The 18,165-nt window shown below is 40.5% G+C and overlaps 1 protein-coding gene across 5 annotated transcripts in view; it reads right to left on the minus strand.

Moving 5' to 3' along the window:
* Positions 1-1,629: 1,629 nt before the first annotated feature.
* LOC117807289 (regulator of G-protein signaling 12-like) overlaps positions 1,630-18,165 on the minus strand; it is a 55,142-nt gene continuing 38,606 nt past the window's right edge. For 3 of the 5 annotated variants that reach the window (XM_034676514.1, XM_034676516.1, XM_034676515.1), the window contains 5 exons: positions 17,716-17,812; positions 17,525-17,583; positions 16,948-17,059; positions 16,172-16,711; positions 1,630-2,669 (listed from right to left, as the gene is read on the minus strand). In XM_034676514.1, the coding sequence (XP_034532405.1) occupies positions 2,383-2,669; positions 16,172-16,711; positions 16,948-17,059; positions 17,525-17,583; positions 17,716-17,812 (1,095 nt within the window). In that variant the 3' untranslated portion in view covers positions 1,630-2,382. Of the gene's footprint in view, positions 2,670-9,021; positions 9,304-9,410; positions 9,535-12,521; positions 12,686-16,171; positions 16,712-16,947; positions 17,060-17,524; positions 17,584-17,715; positions 17,813-18,165 lie in introns of all 5 variants that reach the window. The other 2 variants (XR_004629942.1, XR_004629941.1) reach the window with 2 other exon arrangements.

Consider the following 18,165-nt stretch of genomic DNA (forward strand, 5'->3'; position numbering starts at 1 on the left):
TTTGATAGAGTATATTCCCTGACCTAGATAGTTCTAGCTAGTTAAACCAACATAAACTTACATCAACGTTAAACTGAAATATGGCAACTCAGTATCACTGATATGAATATTGTAGAACCCAGTGCAGTTAGCACATATTTAGCTAGGCTAATTGAATTCCTAATTAGACATTCTGAGTGTTTGGGCAGAATAGGTGAAACAATAACCCTTAAAACATTTAAGTAACGTAGTCTGGCTGACCACTCAAACAGACCGCCTGTGTGGCAATTTAGGGCTTTGAAGGTTAACAGAAACAGGCATGTACCAGGCACATGGAAGCAGGGGCGTGTCCAGAACTTTTTGACCGGGGTGGCCCAACTGAGGCTCTCACATAGGCGGGGTGGCCAGTGCATTTACAAATAAATAACATTTACCCTTTCTGTCTTCACAACCCACTTTCATTAAAGTATTAAACAGTTGTTATATTCCTTTTGACTGAAAAAATAAAGCATGACAAAGTGGCATAAATATTCTAAGCTTAATTTTTTAAGGACTTACAAAATATGTTTTTTCAAAGTCACATTTGAGGGAACTAATAAAGAAATCTACTGTCAGCCTTTTAACTCATCCCAAATTAAAGATTTTAACAGAAACCCCACCATGGACAAGGCAAACAGCCAATCATAGTTTAGGATTTTGGGGTGGCCCCTGGGGTGGCCTATTGGATTTCAAGGGGTGCCGGTGCCACCCTTGGCCACCCCGCTGGACACACCACTGCATAGAAGTCAAACAGAGATGTTATACATAAAATAGGAAATATCATTTCCATCAAATATTAGGAAAACTTGTCTCATTTTCACAGTCTATGCTCTGAACTCTCTGTTTAGCATTTTTTGTTTGTTTCTTAATTTTTGTATATTTAACAGTTGTTTTTATCTTTCTTCTTTGCTTTTGGAGTCTTCTTGACAGCTTTGTCATCAAAAAAGACGGAAATAGCTAACCCTGGAACAGAATCAGTGGGTTCTCAACACAGTCTGAAGCAGTCTAGACACCAAAACACTCACAGCTGGATTCTTTTTTTACCTCTCAAATTTTAAAGATAAGGGAAAGTGAAATGTTGTTACTGTTGTATTGAAGAATTCAATGATCACAGGACCTTTGGGATACAGAAAGCATGAAAGGGAAGAGCCTTTGTAACCGTTTATGTGCTGTCAACATTCCAGCAGTGACATGCTCTGTCAAGACAAACTCCCCAGTCCCATAATCTAACCCCTAATTTTCACCGGCTGTAATAATCTCTCTCCAGATGCTGAGCTAAAAATACAAAGAAAGAGGCTGGGTGACTACTCGGCACGTCCACATTATGGCCAAATCTCCAGGTGAGGGAAGTGTGTTTCCTAACAAGAGGTTGTTCAGCTAAGACGGCTTAAATGTTAATTATTGACTTATGTTAGCAAACACAGGTAGCTAGCCAAATATGACAAGAAAGAGATCTTACTGTTGTGAATGTCTTACGTAACATTAGGGCCATAAACCAAAACAAAGGAGTATTTCAAGTTTTTTTTTTAAACAGCAGAGGGTAAAATTGATGAGGCTTTCCATGCTGTCAGGAATATCAGAACGACTGTGTACAAAAGGAAACAGTGTCAGTTTTGTTGGAAGCAGCCATCAAAGCTTTTTAATCATTTCACATGTGGACAACCTCAAAACCACAGAAGCAGGAAGTACAATGCAATAAAGGTACCATCATGAATGATAAGAAAAACACAAGAAGATGTTAACAGGAAAAAAATTAAACATCCAAGATAATTGTGATTTGATTCCCTTTTGATCCTTAAAACATTGTCCTGTCAAGTATGAAGTCTGACAAAAATGGGTACCGCTTTCTAATATGGGAAGTAGTGTGACAAAAAATCCCCAAACAAAGACAACTGAATTTTTTTTTAACTTCAAACTGAATCTAGCTGCCTCAAAATGCAAAATGAATGCATAACTTCAATGACTTCTCTTCTTGGTTACCTTTTTTAATTTATTTCATTTACCTAAAATAAACCAATAAGTCCCAGCTTAGAGTCCATATTAGAAAATGGTACCTAAAAAATAAAGTCAGGCTTCTTCCATTGTGTCCTCAGTCTAACATGGCTTCTGATAGAATTGCTATGCACCTCATTATTAAACTATACCATAACAAAAACATCACTGTTCCAAAAATTACATCCAATACTAAAAAGCAACAAGAAAACGTCATCATTCGTAACAAATATACAATATCTATCACCATAACATCCATCTTTTTGGAGTGTAAATTGACAGCTTTGTACATGCAGCCCATTGTTTGACTTGTTCTCTTTCTAAAGACAGTGCCTCAGGCTTTGAAAGTGCAGCAGTGAGAGGGGGTTCCCTTTAGACAACTGTGGCCTTGAAAAGATCTGTCTGACAGTCCGTGCCCTCAGGTGGGTTGCGGCTGTTTTGGGGCATCTGGGCGTTCCTCATTTTGCTCTGGCACTGACGCAGCTCAGCCACGTAGCCCTGGAAGCTGATGCTAAGCTCAGAGTCTTCTCCCTGGGATTTTTCGAGGGTTCCCTCCTCCAGATGTACACCCTCCACATCCATCACATCCTGAACTGTCTGTGCAGAGTCGGTTCCATCGGTCTGGGATTTGGTGTTGGAGCTCGGGTGTGTTTTTCCCTCTGTGCATTAAGAAAAAGAGATAACGTTAAGTTGATGTGTTATGGAAAATTGAATGTCTGTAAATCGGTTCTACAGGCCGATGCTAAGAACTGTATCTTTTTGTCCACAAGAGGGCAGCAGAAGCAATGGAACTTTAACACTGACATATTCTTTCTTATCACAAAACATTTAAAAAAATCAATATTAGGGGCGCTGGTGGCCTAACGGTTTAAGTGCCCCACATATACCCCTTTTTGACCAAGGCAGTTTCAGGGCCAGTTCGGAGACGGCACTCGATTGAGAACCGGTTTTTCGTGTTTCAACTGTGTGTGAACCGGCTACCGACCGGGAAAACCAGTTCCAGAGGGCTCCAACTCTTTGCTGGTCTAGAACAGCGAACTGCTTTCGTCAGGGGCGAGGGCAGGGCTGCTGTGACCAAAAACACAAACCAACGTGTTTCCGCCATTGTCCTGCAGTGAAAAAATAAAAGAGACTAATGGATTCCAAGGCAGAGCAGTGGTCGGCCGAGGAGACAAGCTGCCGTTGTCCACCATCGTTGTTGTTGTTGTGAGGGAAAGTTTGCGCTAGCGCTGCTGGGAAAAGCTGTCACGTAAATCATGACGTGCCTCTTCCACGTTCTCGAGCGGGCGGAAAAACAAACGGGTGCCGTGTTGGTTCACAAGTTCAACCAGCTCCGAACCAGCGCAAGCACCAGCCCGGAAATTCAACCTAGTTCGGGTTGGTCGAAAAGAGGTAATACAGAGGCTAGAGTCCTCATCCCAGAGGTCGCCAGTTCGACTCCCAGCCGCGACCATTTCCTGCATGTCTTCCCCCTCTCTCTACTCCCCATGGTTCCTGTCTCTCTTCAGCTGTCCTATCTAATAAAGGCAAAAAACAAAAAATAACTTTAAAAAACCCCCACTGTTATTTGGTTATAGGCTGGTAGTCCAAGAGGCACAGAGATTTTTTCATTAATAGCTGTCTTGTCCCTTTAAAATGGCAGATGGGAGGCCAAAACAAGTGCTTAAAGTAGCTAAAATAGACACTGCATTGCAAACAGCTTAAACTAGAAAGCCGGTTGTAACTTCCTGCTGGTTCGTCACTACTACACACCAATGAAATGTCATGTTATGTATCATAATCTCCAAGGTGTACATTATTGGGAATTAATGAAAGACTTGGTGTAGTGTGGAATGGTTTCCCCAGTGATGCCCATTAATTCCTGGTTGAAGACCAGAAAGGAAAGCAAACTAAGATCATTTATGCTTTCATTTCCATCAAAATCCAAAGTGTTTCACAAACTATAACGCAGTTACTACCTAGCCAGCATATTAGAACAGTATTCATTTCATCATTATTACTTAGTAGGTGTTCATTATCAGGAATTAATGAACCCATCAGAATCGAGTCTTCAGCCAGGCATGCTAAAATGTAAAAATGTGATAACTGAGCCCTTTAAAAAAGGCAGATTACAAACAGTAAACAACCATTTTAAACATTTCAGTCATCAAAATGTTCAGCTTTTTTATAAATGAATAGACACACTGGTTTCAAACATCTCAGTTGTCCTCTGCCTCCTCTCTGTGCTTCTTTTCCTCGTTTTGACTTGCAAGAAACTGAGCAATGACTTCACATTAAATTGCCTGACAGCCAGATGCTCGGCACAGCTATATTAGATGTCAGACAATCTAAGACGTGAGACATTTGTAGCCCATTATGTGGCTGATCATGCATTTTAACTCAAATGAACACATTAGCTTAATATGTTGGTATAATCCGACAATTGTATAGCTGTGTAATGTGGACAGCTGTTGCCATGATGCACATGATGATATAACTTGGTGAAATTGCTCGCCAATTCACGAGGAAGAGGAAAGAACACAATTTAGGAACATTTCAGAGCTGTGTTCCTGCATCAGAGGACAAGTCGACAAACATTATTATGAAACTTTAAAGGGGTTGGTGTTGGCCATATGAACTCTGGCATTTTCTCTGTTTAAAGGGGTGAAAGATGAAGTCTCTGGGTTGCTGGCATGAGTGATAAACTTTTGCCTGTGAACCCCACAGCCCACGGACTCTAAACACAGGGGCCAGAGTGACTCAAACACAGCACTCCAGCACACACACACACACACACACACACACACACACACACACACACACACACACACACATACACACTCCTAACTCTGCTGACTGTGATTCACTGCTGTTCAGCTCAGACGTAAACACAGCCTGTGAGCCCCCACAGCTGACCTCTCAGACACAGATTATCCACTACAGGACAACTTGAACCACACAGGTAATCACAAAATGAATTCAAGGACTTTTCAACAACTGTTAAGATCTTGTCACAAGTTGAAAAACGTGGTACCATACTGTGTTTCGCAACAAAGGCTTGACACTTAGATTGAATTTAATGTTAGTGCTTTAGCAACAAAATCTTTGTCATAGGGATTTGGCCAGGATGTGATGTAATGACAATGGCATGAAGAGCTGCTGCATGACGCAAATGAATGAATGAATGAATGAATGAATGAATGAATGAATGGCGTTCATCTTCTACACAGCTCTCAGCTGTTACAAGCTGTCAGACATACCTAATCTATTTCATTTCATTCTCCCTTATTGCAGCATTTCAATGCTTTTTTCATTATACACTATATAGCATTTATTAAGATAAGATAAGATAATATAAGATAAGATACTCCTTTATTCATCCCACAACAGGAAAATTCACAGAGTTACAGCAGCAAACAAGGTGTACAGTGCAAGAATTGTCCATCAGAGACGACAGCTTGGCCATAATTCTCCTGTCAGCCACCACCTCCACAGGGTCCAGGACTGAGCTGGCCTTCTTCACCAAGGTTACATCAATCAGTAATAGAAAAGAAAGGAACACACAGATCGTTATTTAGATCTGTGTCATGCGGCAACCTCCGGTCTAAAAGTATGAGTCCACTGCGGAAGTGCTAAAAACTACAGTTCATCGAGGATCCGCTTGAGGCTGGCTCCGGAAGTACCAGAAACCACATACACACTAATTCAAAAAAGACGATCTTTACAGTAGAAATAAACACGTTTACAGCCTGGTACAAAAACGAGTGTAGTCTGGATAGCTCATTTCTTGATCGGCACACACTGGTGAATTTTTTCACAACGTGGTAATTTCAAAGATACTAAGATTACCACGTTGTGAAATGAGAGGCACAGCTAACTTGATTGACAGGCGGGAACACTGTAGCTGTTGTCTAGGAGGCTCAAAGCCCGCCTCTTTACGTCACAATCACTCGACAGCAGCAATATGGCTGCCGCCAACGATTGGCCTCAAAACAGCGCTTCAGAAACAGATGGGTGACGTCACAGATACTACATCCATTATTTATACAGGCTTTGATCCGTGTACACGTTGTTTGATGTGTCAGTGATCGGTTGGTAACACCTTGGGGATCCAGTAGGTGGCTCACGCTCTGATGACGCAACAGCTACAGGTGTGTGCTGTCCCTCATTTGGTTATCACTGCTATTACCCCTATTTAAGGTAATATACCAAACACAACACATTGTAACTTTAAGGACACGTAAGTAATAGTTTTCTTTTTTTCATTACAATGCTGTCTGAAGGGAATATACGGTTGTGCTTGTGACGGACAGAAAGAGTTTTAGACGGTTTTAGCTAATTCAGATGCCATGCATGCTAGCTCTAGGAGACCCCGTAGCTGCGCTGCCGTCTTTAACTGTTCTAAACTCAGCCATGGTCACGGGGACACTTCTGTGCTTGTAATGTAAGATTATAATTATTTTGACCTTACATAAAGGCAATAATGTAGTGAAAAAGACATTATTGCTGTACTGAAACTGAGGCTGTTTTCAAAACCGCCTACTACATTCTGCCTACGAATGTAGTATGCAGTAGGTAATGCATAATGCATACTGTTTCTGAGGGTAGTATGTAGTATGAGTGTTCTGTTCGATTTGCTGTTTTTGGAAAGCGGAAGTAAACAACGGCCAAGCTGATAGAGAAACTTCTTCTTTAGCATCACTTATGATTTAAAAAGTTAAGAGTTGGTTTATATGGAATTGAATAATTTTCACAGCACCTAAGCACAGAGTGACCCCCATCATATAAGGGAAAAGGAAGAAGTGAAACGTTACTGCTGTGCATTGTGGGAAACAGTACGCGAGGGAGACTGATCCATAGTTAGACATTTTCCCAAAACAGTATGACACCTGGGGAGTTTTGGCAAACTGCACATTTTGCTCTTGTTCACATACTGCATACTAAATACTGACTTTTGGCCAAATCAGTACGTACTGCTAGTATAGCAGGCGGTTTCAATAACAGCCTGAATGTGCTACTTAAATGTGTCAGAGTAAGTATTTTTATACACTTGTAATATCACACAATACAGACAGGGAAGGCAAGAGTTGAATGTGTGTGGTTTCCCTTATTCTCATGTCACTACTATACCCCACCAGACATTTTGTTCAGTAACAAGCTGGAAGTCAGCGTGAAAATGTCTTTGAAAAAACATGTGAAGGTATGAATTTAACAGAAAAAGGTCAAAATTGAACTCTGCTCTGCTCAAAGGTAAACATAAGGATAGCAGCGTATTTCAGTGATTGATTCACCTGCTAATGACTTCCTTAATCAATCATGTAATGTAGAAATGTCAAAACATGTGGGAAAAAAAGTAGATTGTATGAGTTAGAGTAGGGAAGGCATTTTACTTTGAGATGCAATTTTTGTTATACTTGTTGAAATAATCAGCACATTCCAACCAATCAATAAATAAAATGCTAATATTGATGAACTAGTGTCTCTGGCTGTCACAGGACTGTAATATGTCCAATACTGATGTTTTATTACAACACAGAATAATTTGATGATCTGTTTAGCTGTACATTCTACTGTACACTTACTGTGCATCAATGCTAAAATTGAGTTAGTTGGGCATAATGGCAGAAACAGTATTTTGAGATTGTTAGTAGGGTTGCAAAATTCTTGGAATTTTCAAAGTTGGAAACTTTCCATGGGAATTAACAGGATTTTTTAAGAATAAACCAGGAATTTACTAAATTGAAGGTTGGCTCTTAATAGGGAACTTAAATATAGGTGGGGAAAATATATTTAGCATAATCCTGACTAAAACAACCAGATTTCATGTAAGTACAGTTGAATATCTATGCTATTCCTCAATCACATGCACATAGTACACTGCTTACTGCAGGGCTATTGAGACCACACCCCCTACATGCACTGTGCATTCCTCCATCACATGCATACATGATTTCTAGAATCCTGCAGAGGCTTGAGAAGCTTGCGGGAAGATGCTTTTTTATTTGCATGTTGAATGGGACTTTGTTGGAGTGAGAGGGTCTCTTTTCATTTAACATTTTGAATGGGACTTTGTTGGGATTGCATTTTTGTTAATTTTTAATGGGTTCAGTCGGGGGGGGGATGAGTAATATTTAACTCAACATTAATGTTTTTGTTCTTCAATGAAATAATTGATTGTTCAATTAAATATTTAACACTTGATAAAGTTCTACTTACAAATAAATCTGTTTTAATTGTATTATTTTGGATGGATATCTGCTTATAACAAAACAAATATTTATGCTTGGATATGATACCTTTCCATTAAATTACCCTCAATTCACAGTTAGTTCCCATTAATTCCCATAATTTCCAATTTGGAATATTTCCAAAATTCCCCAGCTCAAGTTCACATGGAAATTTACTGAAAATATTCCACCCCTTTGCAACCCTAATTGTTAGCAATGACAAAGCACTTTACTCACCATGGACTCATCCTGGTCCCTAAGTGAGGCAGAGTGTTATGGGGGAAGTGACATACTTACAAAATTTAGCTCACTCAAACTATCTTTGTTAAAGCTAAACATCAAAACTTTAAGTTCCCAGAACCCTGAGCAACATCTCTGCTTGACTCGTCTTTATAAACCGTAGAGTAATATATTGAGATTTCACATTTCATTTTCTGTCACTAGATTAACGGATTCAGCTCAAATGGAAAACCAAACAGCCTGGAAGCCACTGTGTTATAAACACTTAGTACTGCTTCGAGTTAGACAGGCATCCTAGGGGCTTTTTTTGTTCAAGCAAACAGGCAGAAAACAGCCTCCAAAATTTGGTTAGCTGTGAATTTGTAAGAGGGCAATCCAAGATGTTGAATATACTTAGAGGAGATAGTCATACTGTGACCAATGAGCCTCTGATGACACGGTTTTGTTACCAATTAACAACAAACCCCAAGCATTTACACAATTAATTACTCACAAACATGTTGAAATTGTTTAAATGTACACAGTTGAATTACTCATGTGTTTTTGCAAGGAGGGAAAAGCCCACCAGATGTATTTTGTTTTCCTTCAGGTCATCATTCCGACTGTTCAAGCTGCTGAGTCCACTCTGACGTGACAGAAGACGTCTTGCTGTTTAAGGTGATCATGCCCCCTGCAGCGACTCTTGCCACTCAGCATGGCAGCCATCAGGAGCTGGCACAGATCAGCCAGACTGGAAGAGACCCAGCTTACAGTCCTCTCAAAGGCCGACTGCCAACATTCAGCTGTCCTCAGACGGTCACATGGATGATAAGGCTGGCCCAGGGTCAGCGGCTGCCAGCTTTGAGAGCTGACACAAGAGACAGGAGGAGGAGGCAGAGTGAAAATGAGCCTGACGGCAAGCAGAGCCATATGTTCCCTCTGGTGTTCTGCTGAAAGGGAGTCATGACAGAGCACCTTTTAGAGATAACCTCGCCATCGGATAGATGTGCAATTTACTCCAAGGATTCCTTTCATCTTCTCCTTATGGACCAAAACTTTCCTCTGAATTAAAGCCTGAGTTACAGGCATCTGACTGTGACTGCAGAGAGGAAAGGAAACACAATCTCAACATGAACTTAAAGTACATCTGACATTTTTTGCCCCTTTTTTCAGCCGTATTCATAAAAGTGCATGTTTTTATTCCTGAGTTTAAGATCAATTCAGAGTTCATATCAGTCATATGAATGTAGTTACACTGTGTTATGTCGCCCCCTAGTGGATACCCTGATCCCTGTTCACTCAGCCCAAAGACTGCACCACCTGCCAGGCAGTGAGAAGTGATTACATCCTAATAAGGAGCAACAGTGGGAACAAAGAGAGCAGCAGCTTTTTGTTTTTCTTTTTATTTTACTAAACAATTTTACACTTTAGAAGAACATAACTGATCTCATTTTATATTGTTGTTCTTTTTTAAACTCTGCCTTATAATGTGACCTTGAGTGCTTTGAAAGGCACCTATAAATAAAATGTATTGTTGTTGTTGTTGTTATTATTATTATTGTTATTGTTGATATAACTACCAAGATAAACAGCAAACTACCTGTTTGGACAGAAATAATGTGAGTATTTAGGCCCTGCCTCTGAGCTAAGGTATAAGATAGATAGATCAGTACGAAAGAAAAAAATGAAGGACAAGATGAAAAAAGATTAAGGAAAAAAAAGATAGACAAGTGAAATGAAATAAATTAAATAGAAACAGAATCAAAGAAATACTGAGTGAAGGATAGAAGGACTGAAAGCATGAAAGATGGAAAGAAAGGGAGAGAGAAAGGAAGAAAGGGAGAGAGAAAGGGAGAAAGAAGTTAAGAGGAAAGGAAGGAGTTGAGGATAAAAAGGATGAAGGAGAGAGAAACATGAAAAAAGGAAAGGGGAGGATTAAAAGATACAAACAGAAAGAGAAAGAAATAAAGAAATTAAAGAGAAGAGATGGAGGGAGGGAAGAAAGAGAAAACTATGTGAAAAGAAAGAAAGAAATATATATTGAAAGAAAGAAGATGAATAGAAAAAAGAAAAATGACAGTAAATGGAATGGAGATGAGAAGGGAAGACAGAAAGAAAGACCGAATAAAGGAGAGAAGGGCAGGAAGAAAGTGAGAAAGACGGAATGAAGGAGAGAGGGACCGGAAGAGGAAAGGAAAGAATTAGGGAGAAAAAGAAAAAAGGATGAAGGAGAGAAAGACAAGAGGGAAAAAAAGGAGTATTAAAAAGATACAAACAGAAAGAGAAAGAAAGAAATAATGAAGAGAGAAGAGAGGGAGGGAAGACAGAGAGTGAATGGAAAGAGGAGACAAAAAAATAAAGGAAATGTGAAAATGAGAAAGACAGAGAGAAATGAAGAAGAAGGAGGGAAGGTACTTGATTGATTCCAAACTGGAAACATATGAACCATCAATAAATCATGTATTTTGTTCCACGCAGGAAGTTCAGTGTTACAAATGACATTAATATTTTATGTTATATTTTCTTACAAATCAATTAATCACTATGTTGTAGAATTTTCAAAGGCCCCCAAATCTTTAATCCTTGCTGAACGAGTTGTTTTTCCTCTCTGGCTGTGAGTCAGTAATGCATCTTGCACTTCAATCTGTTCCCCTGAAACAGCAGAGGGCGTCATTCCGACGGTGACACACCAACCACAGAGGAGAGGACTGCAAGCAGGCTGACTGACAGAAGAAGAGGAGAACTGCTGCTGAACTGTTGCAAACTTCTTTGAACTGATGTGCTCAGACTTCCTCTTTGGCTGTGTGTCTCCAGGACATATCATGCATGTGAGTGATATGTCTTTCCACACTGGAAAAAATGCCCCTCCAAAAACAAGAAAAAAAACGTGTGTCAAGGTACTTTTACCTTGAAATAAGCAAAAAAAATCTGCCAATAGAACAAGTGAAAATTTGCTTGGTAAGATTTCTTAAAATAAGACATAATTTTTTAGGAAACTGTGATTTAAAATTAGCAGGGAAAACTTATTTTAAGCAATATTTTACCAGTATTTTAAAGCTTAGTGTCCCAGAATAAGCCAGGAATGCTAACAATTAATATTTTTTCACTAAAAAAATAATTTTGCACAAATACATTTCATGTCAATTTTTTCATTTGAGATATATTCACCTTAATTTGAGTTGTATTATAGCAGCACTTCTTTAGGTTTAAGACCATCTTGTACTTGAAATAAGATGACAAAGTTTAATTTGAGTATTTTGAGATATAATGTCTTCTCATAGTGAGCTGGATATACTAATATTCAGTCATGTTCTTTTTTAGGATAAGCCAGCTATGCTCAAAAGTAGGTGTTTCATTGTGTGCATGTAGTTTGAGGATGTTTATTTTTATCTGATTTAGAAGTGTCTGAAAACTGTAACCCACACTCAAAAAAACAACTTTTCTTTCTTTCTTTTTTTTAATCAATGGAGCTGTTTTCTGATAGATTCTCCAATAAAATGCATTTACTTAAATCAAGATTATCTGTCTTCTACAAATAAGATCTCAGCTTGAAAACTGTCTGAAATATTTCAAGATAGTTTGACTTAACAAGATATTTAAGATGTCTTAAAACAAGTCCCTCTATCATGCTCAAATGTTACTTGTTAAGTAAATTTATCTTAAATCAAGTGGGATAAGACATTTTGACTAAAAATGAGACAATTTCACTTGGTAAGATTTTGAGTTTTTGCAGTGCAAACTTTGAGGTACAAACTTCCTGAAAAAGTGGACATTTTCCTGCATCGTTGTTTGTGTATTATCTTTAAATCCCTCGTAGATTCAGGGAGTGCTGAAAGTGTGTGTTTCCTATATGTGTCTATTTCAGGGAGTGGGAGAGAAACAGTGGAAGAGGCGGGCAGATAGATGAAAACCAGTAGTGACAGATTCTATCTGTAGCTCAGTCAACTCGTGGATAAGGTTACCATGGCGCCCGGTGGAAGGAAGATGCACTTAGCAACCAGGAAGAAAAAAAAAAGAGGAGCGAGTCTGCAAAGGAGCTGAAAAGCTTGGATTCCTCCTCATCATCTTGTGTACATATCACCTTACGTTTAAAGCTGTTGGTGCAAGGTGTGCTTCTTCCGGAGAGCGCTTTGAAGGGAGAGAATCTCATCGGCTGGGTCGTGATTCTCTTCTCTTTCTGTGGAGTTTCAAAGGCTTCCTGGGATTTCTTTTTCAGCCAAATGTGTCTCTAATTGGATATCAGGATGGATCTACTCAAAGAAAAACCGCCACCATTACAAATCAATTCACCACTTCATTTTCAATCTCAGAAACATACACGGCAAAAAGCAAAGGAAAAGGACGAGCGACGACAGGAAACAGGAAGTGAAAACAATCTGCATAACCGTGCTATACACACGATAAGCCACACGATCGCAAGCTCTGAAAAGTTTGACAACAAACAGACTCGACGCCACGCTAAAGCCACACACAACACAGCAGTGACCCCCCCCATCAAATAAAAAACCAAGCAGCAGGTACACCCGAGCATTGCTTAACGAGACTGCACAACAACAAACACAGCAGAACACACAGCAAGACCCTGAAATCAGCGCTCGCAGGAAAAGTACACCAAAAAACGAGTGGGAGCGGATGAGAAGAAGAAGCTACGAGACAAAACAAGACAGAGCGGATGGAGGGAGGGCGAGGGAGGCATGCGGAGGAGGCGAAGGGGTGAAGAATGGAGGAGCTCACAAACGTGTAAAAAGACAGACGAGAGTGATTTCAAATTCTAACATTTATTAGATCGACTAAATCACAGGTACAGAGTTTATTGGCAGTGGTTATCTACAACAGGCATCTCGAGAGGGAGTGAATGACCCTGATAAAGAATGACAGGCAATTCAACAATGTCACCAGCGCTCGAGGACCACTTGTCCTCCCATGACTAATTATTTTTCACGATTGCTCAAATTGCCACAGAAGCAGCTGACACCGTTCTGTGACTCAGAGAGTTGCGTAAGAAAAAAGAAGAAGAGCTTTTTGACACTGACATTGTTGAATTGCTCTTAACTAGAGGAGGTATGATGGGGAGATGAATACAGCATTTGTTTTGGTTTGAGTGTTCAGCATTTAAAGGTCTCAACACTGTAAAACAATTTCAGGGGGTCTGGTTTGCTGTGGTGTTTTCAAAGAGTACATAATGAACCCAGAATGCCTGGAAACAACTGCTAATCTCATCACCGTCAAATGTTCTGAATCTCCAGTACAACATTCACTCGCTACAGTCGTCAATCTGTATGCAAATGTTCCAAGTGTTCATGAACCGCTAGAACTTACATCTCTTGCACCCGAAACCTCAAAATAAACAGTTTATTTAACTGGAGTAATTAAGTCCCAGTCGTATGGAAAGCCCAGCAATTTGTGGCGTGGGAAGAGACATCGAAGTAAACATAACTCACTGAACAAAAATATACACATCACTATTTACACGTGTACTTAAGATTAATCACACACATGCTTTGCCAAGTTTGATTAAACATGTCTGTTTCAATGATCGGCAAACTGAGAAAGAGTCAATTATCAATTTACCACATTCACAAGGCCGCCATTTTTTTTTTCCTGATACCACACTCATGATCTGAATAAAGAAAGGAAGGGAGGTTCAAGTGCTGGTGGAAATATCACTTCACTGTGTTCCTGAAAGATTTATGTTCAGTGAAAATCAGGGGGAAGTGTGGCTCTATTTCAGCATGAAACAACAAATTATAGACCCTGCTGTTAGCATTCAGTCTCTTCTGGTACTAGCTAACATTTCTGTTCTGTTTTCATGTACAAAACAATGTTAACATGTCATTTTTGCATTCAACCATTTCTTAGCTTTATGTAACAGTTAGCTAAGACTTTACAGCTTTTTAAATAATCACATTTGAGCTTGTAGCCCTTTTGTAGCTAGCAGTACTGTTAGCTCTGAAGGTCTTCAATGTTAATAACTTTCTACTGTGTAATCAAATATTTTATTTAAACCCTGCAAACTTGTTTGATTGCATTGTCTGAGTGTTGTCCTATCAAGAAGCAGTGACTCCAGAGATATGTTACGTTTTTGCTGTGAATTGTTGACTGTAGGTGCATTTCGACCAAGAGTTCCAGGGTCTTTTAGCCCCCCAGAACTACTTTACCCTGAACTAAAAGGTTCCTGTGCCCCCATTGTTGTCTGCGTGTTGACCGTGGGCTGAACTCCCGGGTAGATTGTGCAAATCAGGCCAGTGATGTATGGAGAAAAAAAATGATATTAAATAATATTTTGAAATCTTAATAAAAAACTAAACTAGTATGCATTCCCATACTTCCTCTGTGTTTCAACAACTGTGTTAACTCAACAAACACCGTTAGGTTCAACCGAAAGTCCCAGGACCTTTGAAAGTACTACTCCCAAAGCAGGGGCTTTTCAGGGGGGAGATTATCTACCCCTGAACTAAATTTAGACCCTGGTTCCTCCGGTCGAAACGCAGGTAGTTCAGGGGTAAAGTCCCTAGTTCTGGGGTAAAGAAAAACGCCTACTTGTTCGACGCCGTATAGTAAAACAGTATCAAACTAGAACTTCAGCATGAACCATTCCTTAGCTCATGTTCTAGTAAGCTTACTGTTGTAATTTTTCTATTGCATTGATTTCTAGCTTTCAGTCCTTTCCCAACTAACGGTGGAATTACCTCTGAAGTGGTACAAAGCTAAAATTAGGCATTCTTTTAAAGCAACTAAAAGGCTACACAAATCTTACAACCCCACAGATGTTCAACTCTTGGTTGTTTCTTTAAGTCTAACTAGTCCAGAAGAAGGGAAATGGGAAGCTAATATCAGATTCTCTAGCTTTAGAGATGTATCTCATTTTAGCTTTTAGCCCTTCCCAAGCTTAATGTAATGTTAGTGCTAACTTAGTAGAATGCCACCATTAGCAGTCTTATAATATTAGCTAATGTGTTAATAAATATATTACGTCAAACCTCAAATTGTCATTGTTTTTTTATTCCGATATTTTAAAGTTAAATCAACATGTTGGTTTAGCTGTTAGCTACCTCTGACTGTATGTTAGCATCCAACCACTTCAGAAATAAAGCTTCTGTTAGCCTGTAATTGATGCCGTTCTTTTAGTATGTTATCAAAGTGAACCTTTTCTAACTTATTAACTAATTTGCCAGGTATTTAATATCTTCTGATAAACAGTATAAATGCCTTCCGCCATTTCCAAACTAACAGTACCGTAGCAGTTGATTGCTAATGATAGCAGATGTCTGATAGGAGCTTCTGTGTTATTTTATGTTATTTTCATCCTTCTAACCTTTTCAATCTTCATTGTCTTTGATTTCCTTTTAATGTTTATTGAGCCATCAGTCATTTCCTAGCTAACGATAATAATAGCGAGTATAAAATGTGTTGATTTGATCGTCTTTTGATCACATAAGAAGCAGGGACATTGTAAGGATGCATCAGAACTTCGATGTCTTCACATCTTAAAATCTGCAAAACAACAGTACAACATCATACAATTGAGCTCCCCACCCTGAGCATGGTATAAGAGGAAAATGGCTGCCCTGTAAATATGGTCAATTTGTCTTTAAAGTGCATCAGAGTCAGTGTAGAGGGAGTGTTTCTATGAAGTTGTGGTCTGGTTTGGACCACATTTAGGGAGAGAGAGCACACACACCCACAAACGACACACACGCAAACACAGTGCACTGGTTGTTACACTGAAGAAATACCTGAGCTGGACTTTCCCTCTGCTGCCCCGTCTTTAGACTCGGAGCAGGATGGCGGCGGGGTGAAGTTGGCTTCAGGCAGGCTACCCTCAAAGGATGGCCTCGGGGACGGGCATGGCGGCAGCAGCGTGCTGTTAGGGCTGTTTATGTCGCCCTCCCCCACCAGAGTCAGGTCGGTGTGTGAGTCTTCCTCTACAGTGCGGAGGCTTGGTCGGGTGTCCAATGGCCGGGAGATGGGGGACAGGTGGGTGCCGAAAGTTGGGTGGCGAGGAGGGGGTAAGAGGCAGCGCCTGGCTACGGAGTGTCCATTGGCGCTGGAGCTGAGGGAAGAGTCCAGGCTCTCAGAACGAAGACTGGAAGACAGAGCCCCCCTTGAGGAGATGCCGTTCTCCCGGGCCTGTTTCAGGGAGTCGGGAGTGGAGCAGGCCAGCTCGGGCGGAGTCAGGCGTAGAAAGTCAGGAAGAACCAGGTCGTCTTTGTTCAGGAGTCCACGTTGGTCGTTGGCTCGGGTGCTCTGTGCGCGGCTCAGCAGCTCAAAGAATTCTGTAAAACACGTGAAAACAGTTCCCTGAATTTAACTTTCCTAACAGGCCTTGCAGAAAAAAAAGGATTAGTGTGGTTTTAACATGCAGCAAAGCAGCCTCACACCTGACACACAAAACAAATCACCTCTCAGTGCTACCAAATATTTAAGCAGTTAGTCCTGCGGCAAAGCAAAGCTAAGAAAACCACCAAGTTGATACAAGAAGAAGAAAGAAAGAAAGAAAAGGGGGTTTTACCTTCAGCTTCATCTATATTAATCTTTTTCTGTTTTCTCTTTTCCCCTGGGAGTCCTGAGTCTGGTCCACTTGCTCTCACAGAAAAGTCCTTTGGTGTTGACCTCTCATCTCCCTGCAGATGCAACAATAACAATGCACTCTGTTAGGGGATGGAGGGATGGGGAGGTGGAGATGGAAGGGAGGGAGGGAGGGAGGGAGGGAGGGGGGGAAGCTAAGCATGCGCTGCCAAGCACCCTACTGCGCAGAGTGTCCAGATTTACTGAGACCCTCACGTAAAGATCAGCCGGCTCCATCTGTGTCTCGGCTGACCTTGCTAGCATCAAGACGGGGTGCGATCAGCCTACATGCGGAGCGATAACTCAAGCGTTGAGAAATATGAGCGAGTGAGTCAGCCACAGGCAGTGTTAGGGCAAAAAAAAATAAAAAATACACCAAAATAATTGTTAAGAAAGATTTGTGTGGGGCAGAGAAATATTCTGAATGTTGCAGAAGCAGCACAGGAGCAAGAAAGGATCAAAATCTGGACTTGGATTTGATGCAACATTTTGTAGAGGTTGAAGGTGGTGTAGATACTTACTGTAGCAGAGAAACTCCTGGTGGGAGGGTGGCCCTTTAAGGAGGAAGACTTTGATTTGTCTATTTTGAGAAATAAAGAAACAGATTGAGTATAGAGACGTAGTTAGTTGCATGTTTCTCTGGGTAAAACACCTCATGGGATTTAAAAATTCAGTTCACTGTCTTAATTTTTTTAGCATAAGAGAATCAAACCTTTGCTTGAAGCTGGGTCTGCTCGCTCCAACACAACTCGCAGTCCGTCCAAGCTAGATATGGGGGCGCCCAAGTCCAAAGGCTCAGTTTCTCCGCTCTACATTAAAACACAACGTAAGAGTTAACATGTTAGCAGCCTCACCTGTTGAGCAGAAATCTAAATCCATCAAAGTTTTTCTTTCCTCTGTTTAATTTATAAACTCCAGCTCTCGTCCACCGTGTAACACAGTTCAAATGTTTAGAAACCCACAGGACTAAAATAAATCCTCTTGGGAGGAGTAAAGAGTTGGCATGTTTGAGGAGTGTCGTCATCCTTAATTATAATTCTCCTGCTCTGTCTTCGAAAGGCTGGGCTGACTCACAGCGCTAACCACCGTGTACAGATGGAAAAGGATGCGGTTGCTTCCCTCCCCTGACCACGATGCTCCACCCTGTGGCCCTGTCTCACAC

The sequence above is a fragment of the Notolabrus celidotus genome, chromosome 23 (assembly GCF_009762535.1).
Source record: "Notolabrus celidotus isolate fNotCel1 chromosome 23, fNotCel1.pri, whole genome shotgun sequence".
NCBI classification, from domain to species: Eukaryota; Metazoa; Chordata; class Actinopteri; order Labriformes; family Labridae; genus Notolabrus; species Notolabrus celidotus.